General features: G+C 68.7%; 2 protein-coding genes across 2 annotated transcripts in view; one reads left to right on the top strand and one right to left on the bottom strand.

The window, feature by feature from the left end:
* Positions 1-2945: 2945 nt before the first annotated feature.
* Positions 2946-8655, top strand: BARHL1 (BarH like homeobox 1). Its single transcript, XM_004613437.2, has 3 exons — positions 2946-3798; positions 6810-7026; positions 8155-8655. Exons 1-3 carry the CDS (start codon positions 3333-3335, stop codon positions 8447-8449), a joined length of 978 nt encoding a protein of 325 aa, XP_004613494.2. The 5' UTR covers positions 2946-3332; the 3' UTR covers positions 8450-8655.
* A 2198-nt stretch (positions 8656-10853) lies between these two features.
* DDX31 (DEAD-box helicase 31) overlaps positions 10854-17407 on the bottom strand; it is a 38360-nt gene continuing 31806 nt past the window's right edge. The window contains exons 19-20 of the mRNA XM_055123879.1: positions 16820-16988; positions 10854-11770 (exon numbers count right to left, since the gene is read on the bottom strand). Coding sequence (XP_054979854.1) covers positions 11608-11770; positions 16820-16988 — 332 coding nt within the window. The 3' untranslated portion in view covers positions 10854-11607. The remainder of the gene's footprint in view (positions 11771-16819; positions 16989-17407) is intronic.

The raw sequence follows: 17407 nt of genomic DNA, 5'->3' as shown, positions 1-17407 counted from the left end.
GCAGCTGGACCCCAGGGCCGGGCCAGGGCCGCTGGGTTCCAGGCACCCCACCCCACGGGGCCCACGCAGGAGTCAGCCCTGAGCATCCCCAGATGCGGCCCCCAAGCCCAGGCTGTGCTCCGGAGTGTCGGGGCATGCCCTGCCCCCCTGGCCAGCGGCTCTGACCCTCTAGACGAGGGAAGTGGTGACCAGTGAAACTGCACGGTCCAGGGAGAGGTCTGGGCGCCACCAGCCGGACCAGGGGCCCAAAGCCAGAGCAGCAGCGCCCCCTCCTCCCCTCCGGGGCCACTCCCTGGCCACCCTGACCGGCCCCAGGCGGGGTGGCCCCCCGCAGGCGGCAAACACAACTCCCTCCATACCCAAGGGAGGAGCCTGGGGTGGTGCGGGCAGGGCCGGAGCCCGAGGGGAGGAGACTCAGCTTTGGGCCCCCCTAGACTCCCGGTGCCAGGAGAGGAAAATCTCTGCCCCCCCCCCCAGTGGAGGGAGCAGAGGTTTGAGGTTAGAGGCTCAGGAGGGCCTGGGGGGGCTTGGGTACTGCCTGCCCACACTTCTGCATTCAGTTCAGGGGGTCACGTTCCTTCTGGGGATTGGGGGGGAGCTCAGGACAGGGGACAAAGCTTGGCCTCAACCAAGCCCCGGAGGTCAAGCTCTGCAGACCCTCCAGGCCCTCCCTGAACCTCTGTCCAAGGGAAGGGAGCCCCCTCCCAGGGGCCTCCGGTGCCCCATGCCCTGGAAGCGAAGTGCCAGTTCCAGCTCCTTCCCTCCCTGCCGTCCCAGAGCCCTGGGAACCACCGTCAGCCCGCAGAGCCTGAGCTGCAGAGAAAACCCCCGGGATGGAGAAAGGGGGGCCCAGAGGACGGGAACCACAGGAATGGCGGTGGGCTGAGAGGGTGGGGCCCAGGGCCACCACCATCAATCCTGCCTCCCTGCGGACCAACAACTGCTGAGAAGAAACATGCCCGGCCCCAGGAGGAGAAGTGAGGGCTGGGCCCCGCGGCCCTGGTCGCACAGGAAGGGTTTGTGCCCGGCACACCCCAGCCCCCCAGCTCCAGTCCCCGCACAGTGCCCGGCTGGCACCCCAGACCTCCCTTAGTTCTGTTTCGTTGGGTCCGGGATGCAGACCCCGGTGTCCCTGCTCGCCACCCGAGTCCCACGGGTTTGGGGCAGGGAGAACTGGGATCTGCCTGCGGGCAGAGCTGGCCAGGCCCCGCCAGGGCTGGCCCTGGGCCCTGTGACCTCGGCCGCAGCAGGAGGGGGCCGGGGCCAGTGGGACGTGGGTGTTGTTGGGGGTGCCAAGGGGCGGGCAGAGGAGGAGCAGGGTGTCCGCAGGAACCGGGCAGGAGCGGGGCTGGCTGGGCAGGTGATTCATTCCCCTCCCGGCCACCCAAGGAAACCGAGCTCGGCCGCGGCGGGAGACGCCTGCTGCGGAGAGGGAGCCTGTGCGGCCCCTCGCCACCCGCCCTCCCGCCTTGCCTTGCCGACAGCTTGTAGCCGAGCCGGGCCCTCCGTCCCCGGGGAGCCGCCAGCCTCGCCCCAGCCCGGCCGGCAGCGCCGCTTCCAATCTGCCGGCGGCCGGGCCGCAGGGGGAGAGCACTCGGCCCAGGCGAGAGCACCACGGACCTCGCCCGAGGGGAAGAAAGTTTCCAGGGGCCACATCCACTCGCGGGTGGGGAGCCTCCCCTTTCCCAGGGCTCCCGAGGCCGGGCCCCAGGGGGACCGGGGAGCTTTTGGGGGCCCGGTGGGGACGACACCCAAGAGATGCAAGCAATTGTCCCCCGGACATCCTGAGCACTGGGCGCGGCAGCCCCACGCCCCACCTCCTCGGACCGCTGGGGTGGCCAGTCCTGGCAGGAGGGAGGAGAAGGTGCGGGACCCCAGCCTCTCAGTTCCTTCCCTGCGGGCAGAGGAGGGAGCAGGACCACGGGCTCCGCGGAGAAGCCAGGTCCGGGGCTCCCCTGAGAAGCCTTCCCGGCGCGGCCCGGCTCTGTGCGGAATCCGACGCCCTTTGCAGAGGCCCCAGACTCTCGCGGGGACGCGGGCGTGCACCACGTCTCTGCCCGCACCTTTCCAGGAAGCTTTGTTCACGCCTCGCAGAGGTACAAAAGCCTTAGGAGGGGCTGCTGGGCAGGGACCTGCCTTCTTTGTCCGCTGAGCTGCCCCTTGGGGCCACACGCCTCTCTCTCGCCCCCCCCCCCCCAGCCCCGACCCTCCTACCTTTGCTACCTCCCCTGGTGCGCAGCCCGGCTCTCTCCCTCCCATACACCGCCCCCGTCCAGCCCACCCCAACTCTCTGGACCCGAAACCAGCAGGTTGTCCTGCACAGAAAACCTCCAGAACCCCCACTCCGAGATGCCCAGAACCCACGGAACATGTTGGAGCCCCGAGCTCAGAGCTCAGAGCCACAACCAGGAACGATCGCTTGTTCCGCTGTATTCGGTGAAGAAAAACGAGGAGGAAAAGGGATGTAGGGCAGTAAACGGAATAATTGGGGAAAGGAAAAACTTAAAAGAGCCCATATCCTACCGACGCGGCAACAGCCGGCTCCCGACCCCTCCCCAACAGCCAGGACCCCCCTCGGCTAATCACCCCTCATTAGGAACCTCATCACCGGCCTAATGAAAGCAAACCGTGTGGAAATGGCCGGTAAACAGTTGGGTCTGGGCTGTAATTAATTCAGTGTCTCTTTTAATCAAACTGAAAGGGAATCGGGCAGTGGCTTGCGGAGCCGTGACATCACCCCCAAAATCGGCCGCAGCCAATCAGCGTCAACACTCCGGGGACACGTGGGTGAGGGCCCTTAAAACACACACACACACACACACACACACACACACACACACACATACACACACACACAACGGAGGGGGGGGAGGATAGAAACAAACAACCAAAAAAAAAAAAAAAAAACCACCCAGGCGCAAAGTAAAAGTGACACAAGTTCATTTTTGACAGCCGGGGGCGGCGGCGCGGGCTGGACCAGGCGCCGCGATGCGCTCGGGCCGCCGCTCTCCGAGGTGCTGACGCGCCCGCGCGCGCGGCTCGTCCCGCGCCCCGCCGGCTCCGCGCGCCCACGGGCGCCGGGCTCGGCCCCTCGCCGCCTCCCGCGCCTCCCCGACACTCCCACCGCCCCCCCTCGGCTCGGCGGCGCGGGGCGAGACGCGAAGGCGCTTTCGGATCTAATGCGCAGAGGCTGGGCCCGCGCGCCCCGGCTGCCCCAAGGCTGAACTCGGTCCAAGGTGCCCGCGGGCTCCCCGCCGGCCACCCCCATGGCTAGGGCCCGCGGCTAGGGCCCGCGCGGGCGGGGAGCGGGGAGGAAGCGTCCCGGCGCGGAGATGGAAGGCGCCAATGGCTTTGGGATCGACTCCATCCTCTCCCACCGAGCGGGCAGCCCCGCCCTTCCCAAGGGGGACCCCTTGCTGCGCGGCTGCCGCTCGCCCCTGGAGCTGAGCCCGCGCTCCGAGAGCGGCAGCTCCTGCTCTTCGCCGGCCTCGCCCGGACCGGACTGCCTGGAGGCGGGGGCGCCGCGCGCCGGCGGAGCCCCGGGTCCCGCGCTGGACCCCCACCTGCAGCCCGGCCAGCTCTCGGGGACTGCCCAGTCGCGCACGGTGACCTCCTCCTTCCTGATCAGGGACATCCTCGCCGACTGCAAGCCACTGGCGGCCTGCGCCCCCTACTCCAGCAGCGGGCAGCCCGCGGCCCCTGAGCCTGGGGGCCGGCTGGTGGCCAAGGCCACAGGGGACTTTCGAGACAAGCTGGACAAAAGTGGCAGCAACGTCTCGTCGGACTCTGAATACAAAGGTAGGAGAGCAGGAGGGGGGCACGGTGCGGGGGGGGGACGATATTCCTAAACAAAACAAAACAAAATGGGTGTTGGAACTTGCCAGAATGCTCCCTAGCGCGGCTCCCGGGCCGGCTGAGAGGTGGGGCCGAGGGGACCCTTGGAAGCCCTGCGGCCAGGCCCTCCAGCAACAAAGAGCCTGTCCAGGAGCGAGGTCACGGGGAGCCGGGTGCTGCGGGCCCCAAATCCACGATGCAAACTTTCCCAACTTTCGCTTTTCGGGGTGCTGTGCGGAGGGCAGGGTCTCCGTGAGCCGGGTCTCCCGGGGAAATGACCTTTCAGAAGCCGGGAGGGCCCCGGGGGCTCCGCTTCCCGGCGCCCGCGGGAGGGAGGGAAAGAGCAGCTCGCCGCCGAGGACAGCCCGGTTCTCGCCGGGATCGCATTTCCAGACTGAACGAGCAGCAGCGGGCGGCGGGCGTGGGGGTCGCGCCCGGCCCACCCGGCGGCTCTCACTGGACCTGACGGGCATTGCCTGGAGCTCCAGCTTCAGACGGGCTCCGAGACCCTCGCGGCAGCCCCTCTCTCCAGGGGGCCGCGCTATACTGGCCTTGCCCACCCCCAACCCCATCCTGAATCTTGTCCCTTTTTTCCCCTTAACCTGAGAGGTGGGGTGGGGAGGAGGAAGGGAAGAAGAGAAAGGTCCTTTCTGGGGTCCCTGCCCCCAGTGCCCCCCGGCCGCGTCCTCCCCCTGGCTGGGCGTAGGCAGAGTGCTCAGGGCCGCCTCCCGCCCCGGTCCTGCCTGGAACCCTTTCCGTGAGACAAAACTTCCCTCAAAAGCCAACTTCGTTTTTTTCTACTTCTTCCCCTTCTTCTTTTTTTTTTTTTCCGTTAAGAAGCCCCATGGCTCCTAGTGGCCACCTTGTCCAGCACGAAACGCTGGCCTCTGCCCAGCACCCTAACCTTAAACCAAAACGCATTTGGGGCCTCGCCTATGCCTTCGTCCTGTCCCTTGGTCCCCCAAAACCTCAGCCCCCTCCAGCCACACAGGGCTGCCTTCCTGGCGGGGAGCACCCAGAGTCACCCCTAGATGACACCCTCCCCACAGACCATTCGCCCTGGGAAAGGCAGGTGCGGGTGCAGGACGGGAGCGGGTCCTGCTGATTTATGATCTCATGTTTTATTACTTATATTCTCAGCAACAATACCCAGGTTTGGAGGGTTGTGCCGGGCAGCCCAGGCTGGCCGCCCGCAGAGTTGGCCTCGGCCTCTGGCTCTGCCTTCTCTGTGGCAGGGGTGGCCAGGCCGGTTTTTGACAGGAGGTTCCGTTGAAGAGTCTAAGACCATGGGGACGTTAATGTCCTTCTGTCCCTGGGGATATTTGGCCAGGGGAGGCCGGGGCCCTGTACTGCACCGGGTCTGGTGAGGGGGGGAACGGGGCTGCCTTTCCACCCTCAAGTTCAGGTGGAAGAGGGGAACACTGCAGAGATCTGGAAAAGGAGGAGAAGGAGGAGGAAGAAGAGGAGGAGGAGGAGGAAAAGGAGGAGAGAAGGAGGAGGAGGAGGAAAAGAAGAAAAAGGAGGAAGAGGAGGAGGAGGTATAGGAGGAGGAGGGAGGAGGGAAGAAGGAAAGAGGAGGAGGAGGATGAAGAGGAGGAGGAGGAGGAGGAGGAGGGAGAGGGGGGAGAGGGAGGAGGAGGAGGAGGAGGAGGAGGCTTCTGGAGCATGACTTAAGAAGCAGAGACCAGCAGGTTCTGGCCCCTGGGATTCGGGCCCACAGCTCTGTCCGCTCACACCTCCCCAGCTGCAAGTCGTCTGTCCTAAGCAGGGCTTGGGGGAGGCCAGTGCACCCCCTCCCTGACCAGGCATTTCTAGCCTTGAGGCTCCTCGAGCACGTTTTTTTGGGGCCACACTCAGTGATGTTCAGGGGTCATTCCTGGGCCAGCATTGGGGTTCAGCCCTGTAGCGTAGGGCTTGGGGACCATATTGGGTGCCGGGGATCGAACCCGGATCGGCCGAGTGCATGGGAAGCGCCGTCCCCGCTCTATTTCGCTCAGCCCGTCCCTAAACCGGCCTTGATCTGAGGTGCCGGCGTGCAGACAGAGCCTGCGACAGTCCACTGAGCTGTTCCCTCTGGACAGAGGCCGAGCCTCCACCCCCAGCAGAGCCGAGATTGTGCCCTGCGCCCGACAGGGGTTCGAGGGAGCCGGGACCAACCTGTTCGTGGTGACACCACACGCCCGACGGGCACACACCTCGCACCCGCCTCAGTGAGGAGAGAGCACGATCTGGAAAGGGGGTCCCCTCACACGGCAAACCCAGGGTGAATGAGGCTCCTGGGGTCCGCGCTCGGTCCAATGGCACCCGGCTGGGACAGAAATAATCTCCCGAGCCCGCCACACCCCAGCAAGCCTGCACCCTCCTGACCAGGAGAGCTGGCGCCCGGGGCCGCGGGGGTCCCTCTGCAGTGCCCCTCGCCCTGCTCTGCCTCTCCGCCCCTCGGCCCCAGGTCCCCACCCACCCTGCCACGGGCTCCCGCCGAAGAGGCGCATTCCCGAGCGGCTCAATTAACTGGATTATTGTTTCCTGTAGAGAGAGATCAACGGGCCAGGCCAGGCGAACCCCTCTCTGCACAGTGCTCATAGCGAGATAAACCGTAAAGGAGAGCCAGAGGGAGCGCAGGGCGTGGGGGGCGTGGGGGGAAGAACGGGGGTCTCTGAGTTTGCTCCATCGGAGGGGTGGGTCTGGTGGGTGTCTCCGGCCGCCGCGGGGGAACAGAGACGCGACAGCCCACGTCCGCTCAGCTCTGCGGGGTCTGGGTCTCGGGCTGGTCTCGGGGCTGGTCGCGGGAGGGAGCGGGGAGCCCCAGCCGGAAACAGCGGACGGGAGCAGTCGGGTCTCTCACCGCCTAACAAATGCGGGCTGCAGGGCGCCCCCGCCCGGCCCGGCCGAGGGCTGGGTGACCCCGACCTGCCGGCCACGCTGGGGCTGTCCCGGGCCGCCGGCGAGGGGCTGACGCGCGGCTCTCCCCGCAGTGAAGGAGGAGGGCGAGATCTCCAGCTCCAGGGACAGCCCCCCGGTGCGCCTGAAGAAGCCGCGCAAGGCGCGCACGGCCTTCACCGACCACCAGCTGGCTCAGCTCGAGCGCAGCTTCGAGCGGCAGAAGTACCTGAGCGTGCAGGACCGCATGGAGCTGGCGGCCTCCCTCAACCTCACCGACACGCAGGTCAAGACCTGGTACCAGAACCGCAGGTGAGGCGCCGGCCGGCACCTGCCAGGCCTAAGGCGAGGGGCGGCCCCGGAGGGAGCGGCGGGGGAAACCGAGGCCCCGAGAACCCCCACCCTCCCGGGCCCCAGGCCCACCGCCCTCTCAGACCAACCTCCCCCACCCCCACTCCAGCTTCCCGAGTCCCCAGGGGCCCGGGCCTAGGTGTGAGCTGTAGCTCAGGCAGGAGTCAGGAGTGGGGGGGGGGCTGAGGCAGGTTCTGGACTCTGAGTCCCATCTCTAACCCCAGCAGGGAAGGGCACAGCCCCCTGCCCCCCATAACAGGGACAAGGGGGTGACACCCCATCTCTGTCCCCAAATGCATTACCTGATGGAAACTTGGACACCTGAGTAGGCCAGTCACATGGAGGGACACACACACACACACACACACACACACACACATATACACATGTGCACGCACACATGCATGCACACACATGCAAATCCATGCACACACATGCACACACGTGCACGCACATACGTGCACATACGTGCACAATGCACCCACCACTCGGCCGCCAGGATGGAGTGTCCCACAACAAGCCTGGAACCGCCCATGAATAATAGATCCGACCACTGCTCAGGGCATCAATAATTAAGGGGCGGTACAGTAATTACACGATTATGGCTAAGATGAATAATTCAGGGAGGGCCGGGGGTCCGTCCGCGGACGGATGGGCCAGGTGCACCCAGGGCTCCCGGGAGCGGCTGGGGCCACAGGCCACTGGGCTCCTTGTCGGCTTGCGGACGCAGCAGGACCGGGCCGGTGGCCCTCCCGCCCCGCCCCTCCCGCAGCAGCACGGAACCCCCGCCCGCAGCTGATGCAGCTGGGGGGCGCCTGGCTTACTCCTGGGATCGCGCGCCCCTGAACGGTCCCTGCAGCCCTCAACCCCTTCCCTGAGGGTGCCCCGAAGGGCCCTTCTGGGACCCCCCCCCCTCCGGGCTGAGCGGGCGCGGAGCAGCACCCGGGCGCGGCGCGGCCCTCCGGCCCGCCGGACCTCAGCGCTCCCGCCCCCGGGCCGAGTGGGAGTGGGGTCCGGGCGACGGCGCCCCTGGGCCGCCCCGCGGGGCCCGGGCGGCGCGGGCTGAGCACGGTGTGTTTGGGTCCCCAGGACGAAGTGGAAGCGGCAGACGGCCGTGGGGCTGGAGCTGCTGGCCGAGGCCGGCAACTACTCGGCGCTGCAGCGGATGTTCCCGTCGCCTTACTTCTACCCGCAGAGCCTCGTCTCCAACCTGGACCCGGGCGCCGCGCTCTACCTGTACCGCGGGCCCAGCGCGCCGCCGCCCGCGCTGCAGCGGCCGCTCGTGCCGCGCCTCCTCCTGCACGGACTCCAGGGCGCGGCCGAGCCGCCGCCGCCGCTGCCCCCGCTGGCCGGCGTCCTCCCGCGCGCCGCGCAGCCCCGGTGAGGCCCGCGCCGGCCCGCGCCGTGTCCGCCGAGTTATTTATTCGTGCCCGTGAGTCCGCGACGCCCGGGGGGCCCGGGGCCCGCGCGGCGCCCACCCCGGGGCGCGCTTTTCTAAGTGTCCAAATAAACTTCTTACAAACGACCCGGCGCCGTCCGCGCTCCCTCCGCCGCGGCCGCGAGCCCCTGCTCCCCGGAGGGGCGCGCCCCCTCCATCTGGCCCCGGGTCCCAGGGGCGGGCGGGGGGCGCCGGCGCCGGGGGCGGGCGGCGCGGCGGGCCCCGGCCGAGCCGCCTCATCTGGCCGCGGCGAGGGCGCCGGCAGCTGGTGACCGGAGCGCGGGGCGCGGGGCCGACAGATGGACCCCGAGGCCGCGGCCCCCCCGGCCCCGCCGCCCGCACCCCGGCTGCGGACGCGCGGCGGCGGCCGGGCCGCGCGGGAAGGCGACGCGGACGCCCGGGCCCAGCGCCGGGGTGGGGGGCGGGGGGGACCGGCCCGCGGGGGAGGGGGCGTAAGCCCGACTCCCCGCCCGAGTTCACGTCCGAGGGGCCAAGGTCACCTTCGGAGGCCGAGCGCCCCGGGCTGCGGTTCGCGGGGCGCACGCCCGGCCCCTGCCAGCTGGGTGGCAGGACCGCTCCGGGGAGAGGGCGGGGTGGGGGCCCTCCCCCACCGCCTCCCCCACCGCATCCACCCCTGCCCCCCGGACCCCCAGCCCCCAGGCCTTTCTTCCCGCGGCTGGGGAGGGTATTATTCTAATTTTGCAAAGTGCACAGCAGCTGACTAAGTCGCCGAGGTTCTGGGCTCGGAGTTCTTTTGCATGTGAATGGGGGTTGGTAAATCCTGGGCTCGGGCTGGTGGGGGGCGGGGGGGGGGGCCAGTCCCCAGCTCAGGGTTAATGAAGTGGGAAAGGAGTCTCCGCTAGCCTCCAGCAAACAAAACCCCCCAAGCGACAAACCCAGTCCAAATCCTACATGGATTGACTTAAACCCAGGGGATAAGTGCTTTAAATTAATCTCATTGAATAAGAATGAGACCAAACAAAACTCTTTAAAATCATATTAAAAATCTATCAAAGGACAACTTGCACGGAGGTGCCTCTCACTCGCCGGCGTGGAGGAGGGGCGGGCGCGGCGAGACACGCTCCCAACTATGTAATCGTCCTTGTACGGCAGAGGCGGCTTCCTAGCTGACATTAATGAAGAACAAGGCTTCCCGACAAGTTTATAATTACACTATTTTAAGTTGTCCTGCACTTCCCAGCTGTAATAATAACTTTACAACCTTCGCAAGGGCTGGCTTCCGGCTCCCGTGCCTCTCGGTGAAATTGGGCTCCCGGCTCTCTCCGCGGGCGCCGGGAGGGGGGAGTGATCACTGACGCGTTGGAGGGGGTGGACCCCCCACGCTGGCACAATGGTGGGCCCCGCGCAGGCCCCCAGGCCCCCAGGGCAGGGCGACCAGGGTAGAACGTGGGTCCAGGTCCCCTGTCTGCCTCCTGGGAAACCCGGAGGCACCAAGCTGTAGAGGGGGACGCCCCAGTGAGCCACACCCTGCAGACGCACCCCCCCCTCCCGCAGCGCCCCGCAGAGGGGCTGGTGGGATGAGGGGGCGGGGGGCCCGCAGCCCAAGGCCCTTCTCCAACAGGGCGGCAGGCGGTAGGAAAGCCTGACGGGGGATGCAGTGCTGAACAGTGGGGCCACTCGGCGCGGGGTGCTCCTGCCCTAGAGGGTCTCTCCCCTGCAGGGGCTCAGAGGGGGAAATTAGGGTTCCCTGTTTTTTTTTTTTTTTGAGTGGGGTAATTTTCGGGCACCTGGGCAGTGCTCAGGGCTTCCCCTTGGTGGCCCGGGGACCACACGGGGTGCAGGGGATTGGGCCTGGGCTGGCGGCGTGGCCCTGTAGGCGCCCTTCGTGCGGGCCCAGACACCAAGGCTCTGCACCAGTGGGGCACGCGTGCTGGTGTCCCGTGCTCAAGGAAACACTCGGGGCCGTGTCGTTCACTGCGGGGGCCAAGTTCTGTGACCTCTGCCCCCGGGCCGAGGTTCTGGGCCCAAAACTGCATGGGGGAGTTTGACCGAACTCGGCTCCGTGTGTCTGCAACACAGAACCGCCAAGCGCCACCATGAAAGATCCGTGTTCGTGTTCTGAGCTGATTAACCCCAGATCGCAGAACCCTATTTATTAGCCGGGGTCAGTGGGTCCCCCACCCCCTTCGGAGATGGGCGCGCGGGGCCGGCCCCACTGCCCTGGAATGCAGAGGGGGTGTGCATGGGTGTGACCCCAAGCGGCTTCTCTCCGGTCGCCTGTGATCGCGGCGCTAATCCTGTTTCTCACACAGCTGGATTTTGTCTCTGGGCTTGATCCCTTCTTCGCTCGTCAGAGCACGTGACGGCTCCACACGGACCAGACGGGACATGGCAGGCTTGCTTTATTGTCATCTTTCCGGTTACACGAGGCACCTACTGGCCCCAGGGTGCCCAGGCCTGAGCCCCCCTCCCCCCCCGCGGTGTGCTGTGCTGTGCAGACGTGGCCCCACCTGGACACTCCAGCCTGGCCGCCCCGTCCAAACTGACTCACTGGGAAACCCACGGGCCGGGAGGGGGGCTGCTCCGAGCCTCGGGAGCGCCTGGTGGGGGTGGCGGGGACCCGGGTGGCCCAGGCCCGTCTGAGGTGCAAGCTGGGGGTGTGGCTGTGTGCGTGAGGAACGCAGCGGGGTGGGGGGAAAGGCTGGGGCCAGCACACACGTCCTCCAAGCACCGCTGGGAGCGACCCCCAAGCGAAGAGCTGGGAGCAGCCCCCCAAGCTCCAGCACCACTGGGCGGGGCCCAAAAACACAGAAACAAAAAAAAGAAGAAAATGAAAAAGAATACTAAGTGATATTTCTCTCTGCGTTTACAAACTACTCGTTTCCCCCCCCACCCCCTCCCTCTAAGAAAGCTCTCGGCTGGGGGCTCTGCCCTAGCGGCCCAGGGTCCCCCTAGAAGGCTCCCAGGCTGTCCCCGGCGCGTCCGGGGAGGGTCGACGGGCAGGCACAGGGGGCAAACGGGGGCTCCAGGGGGAGGGACAGGGGCCCGCCTGGCCACCCTGCTATGCTGCCCCCCGCGCCCGCGTCCTCAGGTCCTGCCACAAGGCCCCCGGGAGGATGCTGACCCTGGGCGGGGCCGGCGGGTTAGACTGCAGCCCCTCCGTCCGCGCTGGGGCCGGGGCGCCCGGGCCCCGCCGCCCGGCTGGGCTCCCCGGCCTTGGCTGCCGGCTCCAAGCCGCTGGCGTACTCCGAGCGCAGCAGCTCCGAGAGGCGCTGCTTCCTGGGCGTCTTCTGGGCCAGGCCGGACCTGCAGCAGAGACCGGGGAGAAAAGACACTTGAGGCTCGTCCCGAGCCCACGGGCTGACGCCCGCCCGTGTTCACACGCGCGCACGCCCCTCAATGGCGCTTGTTGCGGTAGTCCCTGCACCGGAAGATCAGATGCGGCGCTGACAGATTCTCGTGGCGGAGGCGAAATATCACGGCGTTAGAGGGAGGCTTTGTTCTCTGCTGTTTTCCCGGGAAACGGCGCGGGGCAGACGCAGACGGCAAATGAGGTGCGTGGTGGCAGGGCCGGGCCGGGAACGCCGACTCCACGCTCAGAGCGCGTGGCGGGAGCCGGGGCCGCGCCCAGGCCGAGCGGCAGTGACGCCCAGCGGTGGGCCCGGGTCCGTCCAGGCAGAGACGGACTCGCCCTGTGCAGCGACGGGAACAACTGGACACAGGTGACGTTTCCCGGGACACTCCCGACCCAGACTGCCACGGGGCCGCCGTCTCGGCCCGACCCACCACGGCGAGGCTGCCTCACCCCACATGGCAGTGCTGGGGGGTCCTGGGAGAGGCGGGGGCGGGGTGGGGGCTCACGCAGCCCAGGGGCGGGTCAGGCCACGGTGCCCACCCCTGCGTTTCACAACGGGTTTGTACACATCAGAGAAGCTAAAGGTGACCTGTGGGGACAAAAGGCGGGAGGCAGAGGGACAACCGGGCCTGGCACCTGAGCCCAGAGGGACAACCGGGCCTGGCACCTGAGCCCAGAGGAGTCGGGGCTGGGACAGGGTCAGCCAGGGTGACGGGCACGTGAGCACACGCGTGGGACTCGGGGCGTCTCTACCCCTGAAGGTGACTGAGGCCCGACCCCTAACTGCGTCTGACCAGGCCAGCGGGCGGGTGCGGGCGGTGTTTGCCAGGGCCCTCCTCGGAGCCGAGATGCAAGCACGCGTGCGCACATGCGCGCGCGCGCGCGTGTGTGTGTGTGTGTGTGTGTGTGTGAGTGCGTGTACGGGGTGCAGACACCAAGGCCAGGCTCTCTCCTCACCCCCGTGTGATCTGTCCGGAACGGGGCAGGATCGGAGATGGGGGGCCCATGGGGGGTTTGGGGGGCTTCAGTGGTGCATGGGCAGCACCTGCCTGGCACAGCATGCCTGAGGGCCAGGATGTGCCTCAGTTTCCACACGGGAAGCAGCAGCGACAGGACCCAGCAGACCCGGGCTGGGGCCGCGCTGGCACAGCTGCGTGTTCCGCAGGGCGGGTGCGAGCGGGTGCCCGCGGGAGCCTGGGCTCTGCTGCCAACCGTGCCAGCCCCAACGGCTGTGGGAGACCCCGGCAGCCCCCTGCTCGCTGCCACGCTCACCCTGAAGGCGGGTGGGTGCCTGCAACGGGGATGGGGTTCAACGCGACACCCCCAACCCCAAAACGGAAGGTCTGTCACAACGTCCTCCCCGCCTGGTGCTCCCACAGAAGTGGCCGCTACGGGACAGCTGCACGGTGGCCCTGCCACTTCCCGGACGAGCAGGCGGACGCCGCCTCCGTCGGCCCAGGGCAGGAAGGAGGCCCGGGTCCCCGAGAGCACGGACATTTCCCGGACACCCCAGACTCCAGATGGGTCCGCCCGGGACACGGGTGGGCGCGCCGTGTGCTGGGGCCCTCCCTGCCCTCCGAGGCTAGACCCTCCAAAGTGACCCCGTTTCCAAGCAACAGCCAGCCCCTCCTAGCACGGGCCGCAGCCCCACTGCAGAGGGGAGCCCAGCCGCGGGCCGCAGGCCGGCCCATCCCTGCGCACGCCTGGCTCCCGCTGGGGAACGTCTTCCCTGAACGTTCAGAAAATCCCCGCGCGTCCTTCCTCCCGGACGCCACCGCTTGGAATCCACGCAGACTCCACGCTGGCTTCCGGAAGGATGCAGAGGACTTTACCGCTTCTTCCCAAGGTTTCTCAGTCCCTGAGAATCTCACCCCACTCCGGCCACCCCCCACCCAGGACTTAAGCCTCTAGAACATTCCTTCAGGTGTGAACTTCCTGCACGGACGAGCAGGTGAAGGTGGTGGCCCCACACCCACGGCACCCCCCGCAAATGTACTGAGGTAGACCCTGTGGGCCCAGTCACCCATGATGAATCTTAACTTTCCGGGCCACACAGAGGAGGAACTGTCAGCCCGCAGGGTTCAGGGGACCACCTGGGGCGCAGGGGCAGGCGCCGTGCTCCAGCCCTTCACGGCCCTTGTAAGCCCTGGTCTCCCGTGGAAGCCCCCGGTGAAGGGGCCGTTTCACCCTCAGGGAGGGGCTCTGTGGACAGCCCTGCAACCTCACGCTACAAAGGCGCCTGTCCCCAAGGGCTGGGGGTGTTCCGGGGGCTGCAGGGCCCAGAGCTCGAAGAAGGCGAGTGGACAGCACCTTTGGGGGGACCCACGGGGGGGGGGGGGGTCGGCGCACCTCGGGCAGGGGCTGAGGCCCGAGGGAACCATGCCGTGCCAGGAAGGGTGGCCGGCGGGGCGGGGCCACTGCTGGAGGCGCCCAGAGACACGGCCCGCTGCCCTCTGCGGCCGAGGGGCCTGTGGCCAGGACACAGAGGGGCTCGGGGACAGGACGGCGAGTGGCATGAGCTAGAGGGGCCGGGTGGCTGGCCAGGCACACGCGGGGGAGCAGCTGGGGCAGAGCCCGGCCGGCCGGTGTCAGGAGCCTGGGGACCTCCTGCCGCTGCCCACCCTGCTGGCGGCTCCCGGTGAGGCTGGCCGGGCTGGTGACCGGGCGGGGAGCCTCCTACTGGCCGCGTGGGAGGCGAGGGCACAGCTGTGGGGATGCCAGCGGGGTGTGGGGGCAGCCCCGGGGGGCTGGGGGCCACAGGGCGGCCTGGCACAGCCCCGCCACGCGCCCCGGTGCCCTTCTCAGCGCAGGCGACAGAGGCCCCTCCCGGGCAGCCTGGTAGGGCCGGGCACGCTGGCCTGCGGGGCTGTGACTCGACCTGGCACCTGGCCGTGCCCGGGAGAGCCGGGGTCGGGGGACTCGTGTTCCCGAGACTCCACGCCCGGGCCACTCCAGGGCCTGGCCACGGGCCCCCACGCACCCCCCCCCTCGTAGGTCACACGCAGGGGCTGCCCCGGGGGAGGGTCCAGCCTGGAGAACACGCGGGACGGGGGCAGCGCCCTCCGGGCTCTGTCCGGCTGCGCCTCACGAAGGGCGACGGGCGTGGCAAACTCCAGAGCAGCCTCGGGTGGGCACGGGTCCAGCCCTGCCGCGGCTAATTAAGTGATACCAGGGAGGCTGTAAATGCCACGGGAAACTGGCAGGTGCTCGTCACGACGAGGGCCCTGCCGGCAGCGCCAGCTGCGGGCCCGCTCGGCTCGGCCGGGGAAGCAGGGGCTGCTCCAGGGTGGAGGCTGGGAGGGGCGCGGGCACCGGGCTGACACGCCGAGTCGCCCGCCCCGCACGTGCCCGCCACGGCCCGGCCTGTCACAGCAGCACGGGACGCCTCGAAGGGGCCCGCCAGACAGAAGGCGGGCGGGCGTCCAGCTGGGGAGGGGCAGGTGGTGGAAGACGGGCCGGCAGAGCCGCACAGCGGGCGCGCCAGGACCTCCCCAGCCTCCCCAAGGCCCGCGGGGGGCCCTCAAGTGTGGCCAAGACACCCCAACAGCCCAAGAGGGAAGGTTTCCCCGGGCAGACGGGGCGTGTGTGTGCGGGGGTCCGGCCCCGGGCGGGGTGAGGGGCCGTGCGGGCAGAGCGTGGGGCCACCGCAGTGCCCGGGGCGGGACCGGGCACGCGGCACCAGCAGAAAGACGGGTGTGGGGGGACAGAGCCCCCACCCGGGCCGCGAGGACTCCGCCCTGGGGCCGGGCCGGCCCTGCCTCTGACCGGCGAGGCTGGACTCCGCGTGCAGGGACGCCGAGGCTGCTCCCCACGGCCGGGCAGGGCCCGTGCCCCCTGCCCCCTGCCTCCTGCCTCCTGCGACCCCAGAAGTCCCGGGGCGGGGCACGGTGCACGGCCCCAGCACACACGGGGCCGGGTGGGGACCCCGAGCGGGACACCACGTGCAGCCGGGGTGTCTGAGCACGTCCCGCGGCGGGAGAGGGAGCGGGAGCAAAGGCCCCGGCGCAGGGAGGCACCAGGCATTGTCGCGGTAATCCTGTGACATGCTGCTGTCACTCAGCCCGGCCCCCGCTGGGCCGGTCCCACATCAAAGGCCGCCCGGGCCTGCCGTGTTCCCGCCGCCTAATCAGCCCATTCTTCCCGAGAAGGCTGGCAAATCCCTGCTCGCAGGGGCACGGGCCTGGTGCCATCTGCTGGCGTGGGCACGGGTGCGAGGCCACTGCCCGCCCTCCCTGGAGGCCTTCGGCGAGGACAAAGCCGGCCCAGCCCGCGCCGCAGAGCCCTTGCTCTCCACAAAGGCAGGTCGGGGGCCCCCAGCCCCCCGGTCAGTCCTGACCCCCATGAGCGTCACCAGATCACGCCTGCCCCCCGCCCCCGGCAGCCACCTGGGTGTTCACACCCGTGGAAATGGAGTGCACGCACAGACGACGCCAGGAGACGCCAGGGCAGGCCCTTCCCCACTGCCGTACCCCAAATCCAGCCCCATCCTGTGCTGCCCCCTGCTGGGGAACCCTGGGAGGACAGTCCAGTAGGCTGGGCGGGCAGGGCCTGTCCACCGAGACACTAGGACCCACCTCCTCGGGACGGTTCAGTCCTTGCCCACACTCAGGGCCTTGGCAGGTGACCCCTGAGGCCGGCCAGGGCAGGCAGGTGACCCCCAAGGCCGGCCAGGGCGGGCAGGTGACCCCTGAGGCCGGCCAGGGCAGGCAGGTGGGCCCCAAGTGTTTCCTCCTCCCTTTGGCAGCCGGGGACACTGGCCAAGGTCAGGTTCAAAGTTCACACCTGAAGCGCTGGGGCTGGAGTCCCCTCCCTGCCCACCACTCTCCAGCTGCCGGCCCCAATGCCGGCCCCGTGCAAGTGACCCGCACACCCTGAGCGGGCAGGGGCAAGGGGGTGCAGGGGGGGAGGGGAGGTGCGGCCCTGGACGCCAAGGTCGGGGGTGGGAGGAGGCCCCACAGCGCCCCGCCCGCCCGCCCACCCTCCCGCGGCACCCGCCTCACCTCCTGGGGCTCGCCTTCCTCTTCTTCACGGCCGGGACGCCAAGGTTCTGGGGGGCGTCTCTGAGCCCGAAGCTCTTGGCCACGTGGCCGAGGTGGAGGGCGCGGACGTGGAAGACGTGCTTCAGGCTGCGCGGGTAGGTGGCGTAGGCGCGGATGAAGGACTGCAGCGCTGCGGGCAGAGACGGGGTCGGGGTCGGTCCCCTCCTGGCCCAGCTCGGCCCAGCAAGGCGCTGGCCCCAGGGCCCTTTCTCGGAGCTCTCGCCCGCCCCCTCCTCGGGGGCTTGGGGGCCGCTCGCTTGGCCGGGGCCCGACCTCCCCACAGGCCCCCGAGGTCTGTCTCTGGTGGTCCTTCTGCCTGAGAGGACGGGGCCTTCCGGAGGGGCCGCTCCGGGCCACCTGCAGGTCCCCTTCTGGAGGGCTCACTGCAGAGCAAAGCCTCAAGTGCTCGTGGGGTTCAGACCCAGGTACACGTCCCAGCACGGGGGCAGAGTGGCACTGAGCAGCTCAGAGCACGGGTGAGAACAGAGTGTCTGTGACTGTGCGTGTGGGGCAAACTGAAGCGTGCGCCTGTGTGTGCTTCGAGGGGCC

This window comes from Sorex araneus, chromosome 1 (genome assembly GCF_027595985.1).
Source record: "Sorex araneus isolate mSorAra2 chromosome 1, mSorAra2.pri, whole genome shotgun sequence".
Lineage (NCBI taxonomy): Eukaryota > Metazoa > Chordata > Mammalia > Eulipotyphla > Soricidae > Sorex > Sorex araneus.
Note: the sequence above shows the minus strand (reverse complement) of the source record. Positions and strands in the feature narration are given on the sequence as shown.

Coding starts and splice junctions, on each gene's coding strand:
- BARHL1 (XM_004613437.2), top strand. CDS start 3,333: ATGGAAGGCGCCAATGGCTTTGGGATCGACTCCATCCTCTCCCACCGA. Junction 3,799..6,809: donor GTCGGACTCTGAATACAAAG/GTAGGAGAGCAG, acceptor CTCTCCCCGCAG/TGAAGGAGGAGGGCGAGATC. Junction 7,027..8,154: donor ACCTGGTACCAGAACCGCAG/GTGAGGCGCCGG, acceptor TTGGGTCCCCAG/GACGAAGTGGAAGCGGCAGA.